Source organism: Oryzias melastigma, linkage group LG11, assembly GCF_002922805.2.
Source record: "Oryzias melastigma strain HK-1 linkage group LG11, ASM292280v2, whole genome shotgun sequence".
NCBI classification, from domain to species: domain Eukaryota; kingdom Metazoa; phylum Chordata; class Actinopteri; order Beloniformes; family Adrianichthyidae; genus Oryzias; species Oryzias melastigma.
Genome location: NC_050522.1, coordinates 26,382,080 through 26,392,875, shown reverse-complemented (window position 1 = coordinate 26,392,875; position 10,796 = coordinate 26,382,080). Strand labels below are relative to the sequence as shown.

The 10,796-nt window shown below is 40.5% G+C and overlaps 3 protein-coding genes and 1 non-coding gene across 4 annotated transcripts in view; 1 reads left to right on the top strand and 3 right to left on the bottom strand.

Moving 5' to 3' along the window:
* The window catches only part of LOC112162516 (small conductance calcium-activated potassium channel protein 1), a 12,968-nt gene extending 7,883 nt beyond the window's left edge, over positions 1–5,085 (top strand). The window contains exons 7-11 of the mRNA XM_036214288.1: positions 1,867–2,008; positions 2,081–2,191; positions 3,956–4,083; positions 4,593–4,671; positions 4,758–5,085. Coding sequence (XP_036070181.1) covers positions 1,867–2,008; positions 2,081–2,191; positions 3,956–4,083; positions 4,593–4,671; positions 4,758–4,982 — 685 coding nt within the window. The 3' untranslated portion in view covers positions 4,983–5,085. The remainder of the gene's footprint in view (positions 1–1,866; positions 2,009–2,080; positions 2,192–3,955; positions 4,084–4,592; positions 4,672–4,757) is intronic.
* Positions 5,086–5,125: 40 nt separating this feature from the next.
* Positions 5,126–7,582, bottom strand: rps27.1 (ribosomal protein S27). The gene is made up of 4 exons (XM_024298305.2): positions 7,438–7,582; positions 6,367–6,475; positions 6,178–6,288; positions 5,126–5,327 (listed from the first exon to the last, which is right to left on the bottom strand). The coding sequence occupies exons 1-4, from the start codon at positions 7,441–7,443 to the stop codon at positions 5,299–5,301; spliced, it is 255 nt and encodes an 84-aa protein (XP_024154073.1). The 5' UTR covers positions 7,444–7,582; the 3' UTR covers positions 5,126–5,298.
* Positions 5,381–5,509, bottom strand: LOC112162721. Its single transcript, XR_002922141.1, has one exon. It is a non-coding gene; the product is annotated as a small nucleolar RNA SNORA35 (small nucleolar RNA).
* A 1,269-nt stretch (positions 7,583–8,851) lies between the features above and the next one.
* The window catches only part of ash1l (ash1 (absent, small, or homeotic)-like (Drosophila)), a gene marked incomplete in the record, with an annotated part of 38,494 nt that continues 36,549 nt past the window's right edge, over positions 8,852–10,796 (bottom strand). The window contains 1 exon segment of the mRNA XM_024298339.2: positions 8,852–10,558. Within this exon segment, the coding sequence (XP_024154107.1) occupies positions 10,467–10,558 (92 nt within the window).

The window sequence follows — 10,796 nt, the reverse complement described above, 5'->3', positions numbered from 1 at the left end:
AGTAGATCAAATAAGGCTAAAGTCTGCTAGCTTGATGCTAACGCTTAATGGAATTTCCTATAGTAATGCTAATGCTAATGCTAATGCTCAGTCAGCCTAAACATACATTCTGACTAAATGAACATTTTTACAAACATTTTCCTCTTTTAAGGAAACATTTTTTAAAGTAATCATTTATGATCTAAAACTGTTTTTTTGCTCATTCTTTCTCCTTCTTCTGGAATAAAGTGTAATGCTATAACGTGATCGCCTCCTAGTGGCCAAACTGAAACGTCCTCCAGGAGAAGCAGAACAATCGTTGGAGCTTCTCCGATTTAGAATCCATGTAACTCTGGATGATATTAACGATCTCATTATTTCACTGATACATTTACAGTATTTAAATTATATCAGATTAAAATAAATATATTCAAACATATATAGAGAATATTAGTGTATTTCTAAACAAATGTGTCTAAATTTGTAAACCTGAAATTGAATTGAATCGCATTAAATGAAGTGGATCGAAAGAATTAAAAAAGTTTCAATTCTGGAAATTATGGTCAGTTCTGTCCTGCAGTTCTTCATCCCTCCACTAGGGGCAGTTGAATGACCTTTTCTGCTCTTTTCAAAATGGCTGCTTCCATGAAATCTGAAAAGTTTTTGCTAATTCTCTTAACTTTACAGTGGGAATAACTCATCAGTCTTAAATCTTTGCTTTGTTAAAGGAATTCCAAATGTGTTGATAATTAATTATTTATAATCCAGTTAAAATGTGGATTAAATTTGAGAAGAATAAATAATGTGTTTTGTTTCCTGAATACTCGTGTTTATATTTTTACACTTCAAACTAAATCTTTGTGAACAAAAACTTCCTAAGAGCCTGACAGATTATTCATTTTAGATTATTTACTATTCAAACATTGGTTAAAAATATTTTAAAAAAGGAAGAATTTTATGTCAATTCTTTGATGTTACAGAGTTAAAAATAATTGTTTTTAATTACTTTTATGTGGTTAAAATGAACAATTGATGTTTATTTATGAAACACTTTATAAACAAGGTATTAAAGTGCTTTACAACACAAAGTATCACATTAAAACCAAAGTAAATAAAGAATAAGAACTAAAAGACGTTTCATTTTTTCAATAAAAACTTTATTTGTTACAGTGACAAAGACAATCATCACTTTGACCAACAGAGAAATCAGACATTTGTTCAAACATTATCATTCCAGCTGTTGATTGATGACCATAGCAAATAAAAAACTGTTATTTAGTAAAATAAGTAAATGTTTTTTATTAACAATTCTAGGATACAAGAATAAAATCAGATAAAATTGAACAGGAACGGAAATACTCAAACAATGAGTCTATTTTTAAGATTCTTTATTGATTTTATTTAAATGAGTAAAGAAATACTATCAATCAATCTATAATTTCCTAATATAAACAGCATTTGTGCAATTTTATTTTCACTTAAAGTGTTTTGGTCACTAATGATTTCTGATCTTTAAACCAGTGTTTCCCAACCCTGGTCCTCGGGGCACACTGTCCTGCATGTTTTTAATGTTGCCCTGCTTATGCACACCTGATTCAGCTCATCATCAGGCTCAGCAGAAGACTGACAATGACAGTCATCAGAGGCAGGTGTGTTTGAGCAGGGTTGGATTAAAAAAATGCCAGACAGTGTGCCCTGAGGACCAGGGTTGGGAAACACTGCTTTAAACGGTGGACAGATCAAACGTTCTGGGACACGGTGGAGGTGGTTTCATGATGTGGTGCTTTCTGACCTGAATTGAATAGAATAGAACTGAGTGTCGTCATGGTAGACTTCTGCGGTGAAGTTTAGCCGTTCGTTGAAAATGACAGCAGCGTCTTCCTGCAGACATCACAACTACAGAGACCTGAGCAGCAACTACATGGAGGCCCTGTGGATGGTGTCCGTCACCTTCCTGTCCATCGGCTACGGAGACGTGGTTCCTCACACCTACTGTGGGCGGAGCATCTGTCTCCTCACGGGGATCATGGTGAGTTACGGGTTCGTTCTGCATCATTTACGGCGGACGCTGTGGTCGGTAACGGCGGACTGCGGCCCACAGGGCGCCGGCTGCACCGTGCTGGTGGTGGCCGTGGTCGCCAGGAAGCTGGAGCTGTCCAGAGCGGAGAAACACGTCCACAACTTCATGATGGACTCGCACATCTCCAAGAGGGTGAGGACTTCACGCTTCAGCTGCAGGAGCCTCAATGCTGCTGTTTAGATCGCAGCTAAAGCTAGCAGTATCCTAGCAACATGCTAGCTTTTCTGGCTAATTTGGAATCTACTGAAGTTTTTTGGGCTAATTTTGAGTTTAGCTAATGTTTTAGCAACATGCTAGTTTTTTTGGCTAATATGGCATCTACTGACGTTTTTTGGGCTAATTCTGAGTTAAGCTAATATTTTAGCAACATACTAGCTTTTTTAGTTAATTTGGCATCTACTACATTTTTTGGGCTAATTTTAAGTTTAGCTAATGTTTTAGCAACATGCTAGCTTTTGAGGCTCATTTGACATCTACTGAGGATTTCTGGGCTAATTTGGAAGTAAGCTAATATTTTAGCAACGTGCTAGCTTTTTTTGGCTAATTTGGCATCTACTACATTTTTTGTGCTAATTTTGAGACAAGCTAATGTTTTAGCAACATTCTAGCTTTTTTGGCTCATTCAGCATCTATTGAGGATTACTGGGCTAATTTGGATATAAGCTAATATTTTAGCAACATTGCAAAAAAAAAAAAAATTCATGAAATTCTTCAAATTTCGATGTGCACTTCCTCTAAATTATGTAAGTTTGGTATCAAAACGTTTAGCACGTTCATGATATTACTCAGCAGTTAAAATAAAATTCTTGAGTATCTTCAGCAAACAGCTACAGCGTCTATCAGCTGCATTCAGCAGAAAGGATTCTCACTAGCATTATTGCAGGTAATGGAACTTTTCTAGTCTCGGTTTTATTTTGGGTCTCTGGGTGGAGACATATTTTCAGAAGAATCACCTAAAGTAAATCTTTGGCAATGGAGGTCCGTTAACCACGCCCACATCGCTAATGTCTTCATATAGTTTAGTCCAGCTTGAACCAACTATTCATGCGTTCATTATTCAAAATATTTACGTATAATAAAATGCGAACAACAGAATGAAACTTCTGTGATCTCGCCACGCTAACGCCGTTTAAAATCTTAAAACATAAAGCTAACTCGTTAGCTTCACACGCCGGGAGGGCTTTTTGATCATTTTAAAGGTTTATTTTTGAAATATTTATCAAGTTTTAATATATTTTCTTCTCTGTATATAGTTTTATTTTGTGCATTTAACATTATTTTGCGTTCTAAAATACATATATGTATTCAATTTTGACATTTAACAATCATTTATTTTCTGTTGTTAACTGAAGTGCTTCGAGATGCACAAACATAAGATGCACTTTTTTATAAATAAAGTTTGATTAGATCTCATTCTGAATTGGACCATAAAAGGTTTATTAACTCTGATCTTACCTGTATTAAACAACACGAGACAAATTCACACAAATACCCACGAGGACGTGTTACCAAGTGTGTTTCTCTATATTGTGGAAAATAGACAAAACAAAACAACCACCAAGCTGTAGGTGTCCATCCCATAATAATTTCAAAACTTCCTTCCTGAAACATGTTTTGGTTTCTTCAGTGAATTTTGACTTTATTTTTAGCTAAAATAATTTGCAGAAATAAAGACTAGTGGGTCAGAACCAGAACTGCTGCAGGACAGAATAATGTAACAGGAAAAGCTCGAGGAGGAAATCTTCCTCCACTAACGTTTGATGCAGAAACTGAACTGGAGCCAAACGGAGCGACGCAGGAAAGTAAATATACGGTTTGTGGCCGTGAATCAACCGCCGCTGTAAAAACATCCGGCGCCGGAGCATAACTCTCCCATGATTTTCTGTCCTTTCACAGATAAAAATTGCTGCAGCAAATGTGCTGAGAGAGACTTGGCTGATATACAAGCACACCAAGCTGTCCCGGGAACGGGACGACACCCGAGTCCGCATGCACCAGAGGAAGCTGCTGCTCGCCATCCAACAGTACGACCACGACGGATCATTCCATCAGAACGGGATCCAGTCGGTCCCGTTTACGTCTGATTAAATTAAATCTTTTAAAAGAGTCAATCACAAAAACTCGAAATCGAAACCCTTAATGAATGTATCAAAGTCAAGGCCCGGGGGCCGGATCCGGCCCTCCAGGTCATTTTATTTTATTGATATTAATGACCCGATGTTATCTTGAGCTCATTTCTAACCCGTATCATTTTGACAGAATATATTTTTTGAAGAGTAAAATATACATTCTTTTTTATAATGTATAAGCTAATATTTCAGCTACATGTTAGCTGTTTTGGCTCGTTTAGGCTTTTTAAAAAAAAAAAGTTTTTTAGAGTGTTTTAGAACAGGGAGACCCCGCACCCCATTTTTAGTCTTCGGTCTGACTACCTGGATTTGAACCCACACCGCTCATGTCTCAGGGCAGACACTCTACCACAGGGCCACTGCGCTGGTCCAGACCCTGTTTTCACCACTCTCTGCTCCTACAGGCTGCGGCGCGTCAAGATGGAGAAGAGGATCCTGGCGGACCAGGGCAACACTCTGGTAGACCTCCACAAGGTGAGAGAGGCAAGTGAAGGCTCGGTCATCCACCCGTGGGCGTCGTCGGCGTGTGGCGTCCCCCCCTCACACCCCGTCTTCTGCTTCCCGCTCAGATGAGCAGCCTGATGTACGACGTGCTGTCGGAGGTGCAGGGCTGCCGCGGCGAGCTGCACACGCACGTGCACAGCCTGGAGAAGAGCGTGCAGGAGCTGCGCGAGGGCTTCCGGATCCTCATGCCGCTGCTGTCCAGCACGCTGTCCACGCAGAACTGCTCCATCCGACACCTGCTGCGCGAGCGGGAGGGCAAGGGCGAGAGCGCGGCCGGAGCCGACAACTGACGGCGTTCAAGAACTGATCTGAACTCTCTGTAGCAACAGTATTAGTCTGACTAGAGTCGTGTCCCGGACTGAAACGTGAATAAAAGCTGAAATCTCCCAGATATTTAAGGTGGAATTCTGAGTCAAAGCAGGAAAAACAAACGTTTCTTTTAGCCAAAACAACATTTATTAAGAGAGAGCGGGTTGGAAGGTGGAGTTACAGCAACAACCCATCTGCTGTCCGAAAGCCACGCCGGATCTGCCTCCATCTTGGGGGTGGGGCTCGCTGACATCGACCGCTCCAGCCCCTCCCTCTCCCGTTCAGAGCGGAGACTCGCTAATGCTGCTTCCTCCTGAACGAGCAGCCTGCAGAGAAACAAAAGGTCACCTCAACCGTCTACAGGTGAGGGGGCAGGTACGTCTGTGCTCAGCCTTCGAAAGGGGGGGGCCACGGGTCGACTCAACCCTTCTGCAAGCTGAGGTTGATCTGGCACCGGAATGAGATTGGACGACCACGGGGGAGGTCGTCCAATCACTTGGCAGTGCGGCGAGTCAAATGGTTTCAAGAGAACAAAACTTCTGGTGTGAAACCTGAGGGGCTAAAGCTAACGTCTGTGGCTACAGCTAACCGATGAGGCTAAAGCTAGCATATGTGGCTACAGCTAACCGACGAGGCTAAAGCTAGCATATGAAGCTAATGTCAACCTATGCAACTACAGCTAACCGATGAGGCTAAAGCTAGCATATGAAGCTAATGTCAACCTATGCAACTACAGCTAATGTATGAGGCTAAAGCTAGCATATGAAGCTAATGTCAACCTTTGCAAATACAGCTAACCGATGAGGCTAAAGCTAGCATATGAAGCTAATGTCAACCCATGCAACTACAGCTAATGTATGAGGATAAAGCTAACGTATGTGGCTACAGCTAACCTATGCAGCTAAGGCTAACCTATGCAGTTACAGCTAACACATGAGGCTAAAGCTATAGTATAAGGCCACAGCTAACGCATTAAACTAAGGCCAATGTATGATTCTAACGTATAAGGCCAAAGGCAACACAAGAGGCAAAAGCATATAAATTAGGCCACAGCTAACTTATGTAGCTACAGCTAGCTAATGAGGCTACAGCTAACGTAAGAGGCTACAGCTAACGTTGCGTCTGGAATCAACCGAATGTTGGTGGATTATAGGGCAGGAATGCGAGTCCACTGACCCTCTGTGAGACGGGCTTTGCCTCCGGTGGGCTGGCAGAGGACCGTTGAACATCCCACACACAGGACCACCGTCTGGGCGTGACTGAACACCGTAGTGATCTTGTAGCATCCTGGAAGATGACAAAGTGAAGACACATTTAACATCCTTTATTTTTACATCCTCAGCATCATCTGCATAGAAACTCTACCTGGACATTTCACGTCCATAAAGTAGGAGTTGGGACTCTGGACCAGGCGCTTCTTCTTGTGCCTCCTCTTCTCCTCCTCAGGGGACGGGTGCAACAAGTCTTTTGCAAGCTGAGAAAAAAAACAGATTATTTCAACTGGAGTGTTAAAATTAAGGATTTAATGTATAACAAAACATAATGATGGGAGCATGAAGCCACAAATTAGTCTCCAGTTTAACAGATAATCCGTTTTAATAAAACCTAAAGCATCGGGGATTAAGATAATCTAGATTATCGTACATTATATCTAGACTGTTTTTCTTAATTATATTGAGTTTAAATAATACTTACTGGACAATTGGTTACAAAGCTGGTGAACTGTCACTTAAATGTTTGAATAAAGTTTTTTGTTATTACATAAATTTAAATAAAGTTACATCTGTTATTCTTATTGAAAGTTGTAGTTTATTGTTCACTTCAGTGGGAAAAAATTTGAATTCAATGTTTTTATGCAATCCCCCTTTTAGACTAGTTCTGACGGGTTTTAGGCCTCGGCAGTAGGAATAGAGACTAAACCGATTTCCATGATAAATTATCGTCTCTAAACTCAGATTAACTCATATTCGGTAAACCGATTCGTTCTGATCCCTAAACAGCCTTTATTTACCGTAAAAGTGTCTTCTATTTGGTTCTGCGCCGTTAGCGCTCGCAGCTTCAGGCCTACATTAGCTGGATTATGTGACAATAATCTGGTTTGACATCGCAGTGTTTTTAAAAAGAATCGATTAAGAAAACAATCAGCGTGTTCGCTTCAGATTCCGGACTTTAACGGCCTCCATCTCGTCTGTCCGCTCGGGTCGCGCGTGGAGCTAGCTCCATGTTCGCCGTCTGCGCGCGGCCATCTTGTGCTACAACGCGTCCGCAATGTGCGCACTTTTGCAGAATAAACTCCGCCGGGATCCGACAAAAACCTCCCAAACCGGCAGCAGGAGAACCGCAAACGTCTTAGGGCCGCGCGGAGCTCCGCGGCGGCTCCCTACGAACCGGTTAACCGGTCCAGAAGTCACGTTCGGGCCCAGAAGCGATACTCACTGGCATGTTGGCGAGGAAATAGCCGCTGCCGAAAAGGAAGCGCTACCGGAAGCGGAGGGTTCATATCGATGGTCTGTCTGAGCACGAACCGGAAGTGACGACTTATTCTCACAAGTTTTAACTTCGCCCCCTAAGGGGCTTATATTATAAAACAAAATAAATATATATTTTAAAAAGGAAATTTCTTCAACAGATAAAAATGGGAAGATTTTTTTTTGTAACAATTTAACTAGTACGGGGTGTCAAACTCAATCACAAGAGGCCAAAATCCAAACCTCACCCGAGGTCGCGGGTCGAACAGGATGAACATTTATTAAACACTCTAAAACTACATTTATAAAACTTTTAAACCGTAACTTTTTAACATAATTATCAACTAGATGTATATCATTACATGTAATAATGCTAGTGTGAATGCTGGAAGATGAATTTGAATTTGGCTGCTGATGATACTGAAATTGTTTGATAACTGAAAAAGCTCAAGCTGATATCCAGCTAAAATATTATTAGCTAAGTGCAAAGAAATAGCCTAAAAAAAACTTAGGTTAGCCAAAACAGCTAGCATGTAGCTGAAATATTAGCTAAACTCCAAAATAGCCTAAAAAATCTTAATAAATGCCAATAGTCCAAAAAGCTGCAGAATGACCATTTTTAAAGCTTTAAAACTGTAACTTTTTAACATAATTATGAATAATAAAAACTCAGGAATATTATTCCAGAATAAATCAACTTAAACCTTAAATAACTTTAATATTTTACTCTCCATAAAAATATATTTTGTCAAAATTATACAAGTTAGAAATAAGAACAAGATAACATCGGGTCATTAATAACAATAAAATAAAATGTTCTGGAGGGCCGGATCCGGCCCCCGGGCCTTGACGTGGATACACGTTGTAGCCTAACATTAGAAATAATCGGTCAAAACAACAAAACATTTATTTATTTATATTCTTTTAGCTCTTTTAGGACTTTGGGTTCATGTCCAATGAGTTTCCTTTCAAAATAAGAAACCTCCAAATTCTCCACTTTAAATTTCATAAACAACTCCATAAACAACAGAAATATTCAACATTTGCACAGCTTTGTAAATGCATCGACTTTATTCAGTTCTCAGTGTTTTCTAACTTTTATACTTAAATTAAATTATTTAAAATAACTTGAACTATTAAAACCACTTCCAGTCTTTGGTTCCCATCCTTCTTCCTGGATGTCAGTGGGATGGGACAAGAGTCCAAAGGAATGCTTTAATCCTTTAACACAATATTTTTAACATACTGTAACTTTTCAACCATTAACAAAAATCTCCTTTAATTATCGTGTTTACGGTTGAAAAGTTACAATAAATCAAAGAACATAAAGGGTTAAAAAAACCTTTGTTAGGAGTTTATAAACCAACCAATGAATGAACAAATTCACAATAATGTAGTGCTTTTTATTTAAAAAACAAACAAAAACAAATATAAAACAAAAAGTAAAAACCAACAGCATTTCTTATGACTTAAGAATCATAATTACAAACAAGTGGAAGAAGTTTTTTTTTGACAAACTGTACACATCACAAAACGTCTGCCAGTCTGCCATTTACAATGCTTGCATCTTATTTTGTGATTGTCTAAAAAGAACTAAACAAATCACACAAAAACACACAAACACAAGTACAAGCATCTTACAACGACTCATCACAAAAACGGAACCGTTTCCTATTAAAAAGAAAAAAAAAAGCAAAATCGGGTCGACAGCTTTACTTTCTGATTCTGTTTCCATTTAAAAATATGACATTTTTTAGGTTGTTTTTTTAGTGTTCAACACTTTGCAGCAAAAAAGAACGGAGTCAACTCTCCTTAGAAGAAATATTATTAACAAAGACAAAGAAACCTTCGTCTGCTCCACATTCGTCGGATCTCGTGAATTAATTTATAGTCAAGAGGACAGTTATGGTGCGACTCTCCCAACGTTACAAAAATGCCTTTCCTCCGTGCGTAAGTGTTCATTATATTAATACAAATGGAAGAAGTTATAATATTATATAATAATACGATATGGGCCAGTCCTGTACAGTACAATAATAAACAAAGTTCATATTTCAGATATTGCTTTTGGAGACGCTCCTCAATGTAAAGTGTGTCTATTTACAGAACTTGGCACTGTACAGCTTCCTGTTCGGCCCTCTTTCATCCGTCGCTCCTGTCAGTTTTCCCGCCAGTGAGGGAGAAAAACATCCCATAAAATATCACAATTTTCTCCATGGCAACGAGAAACCAAAAAAAAGAAAAAGTTTTGAACTTCCCTCCAAATATACAGTATAGACCGCCTCCTCTCACATAAGAAAATAGGACATCACCATACATTTTATGTTAAGAACTGTTTTTTCAAAACGTCATTGCCATTGAGCCCTCTTCTTTCTATCTCTTTTTTTTATTTTTTAAAAAGGAATATTTTTAAGCGTCTGCGCACGCGTCTGCGCACGCGTCTGCGCACGCGTCTGCGGCTGTGTAAGGCGTTACAGTTAGAGCCGCCGCCCCCCTCCCTGCCTGATTTACTGCAGCTGGTGAGTTAAACGTGTCTTCTAAACGGGGGGCGGCTTCGGGAGAAAGGTCAAAACTGCCACGAGACTTTCACCGTCAAAAGCGGCGGCGAAGCGGGAAAAACGGCGTTCCGACTCAGACGTTAGTGTGTTTCAGAGCTTCACCATATCATGTCCACGGTACCAAAAAGTGCAGTTCTCCACTGACCCCCCCACAGCTCCAGCTCGGTCTGTCGTTGCAGCTGGATTCCACCGGGGGGAGCCATTTTCCTGTTCCAGTACCAGTGGCTCCTGATCCGGCGTGTGGATTCCATCTGCTCTTTAAGTGCATGGTTCCTTCTCCTATGTGCATTCTGCATGAAACTACTTAAATAAACCAAAAGTCTTCATTAGTTCTCAGAACCACTTCCAGCTTCCTGAGGAACAGACGGCGCTCCACTGTCCGTCGCTCGTCCGGGTTTCTCGCCGTCTGCTCTCTGCGGTAAAGGCTCGACAGGCACCGTCACTTCCTGACGATAAAGTCTCCGAATCCAAGCGTCCGCCGCCGCAGCCGCCGTCCCGCTCCTTCCTCCAGGAGGTACGTGACATCGATGGCTGGAAGGAGAAGACAGTCAAAGGTGTGACTCCTCTCCTCGTTAACGAGACACTTCATCTGGATCAACTAAAGACAGGAAGGTACCATCTGGACTTTATCTGGTACCAAACCAGGACTTTGAAACAGTTCTGGAGTCTAAACGGTGCTTTTTCTCATAAACATTAAAGTGTGATGAAGCAGCGAGACGAGATGAAGGAGAGCGCTTAAACGGGTCAAAGGTTAGGGACGTCCCGATCC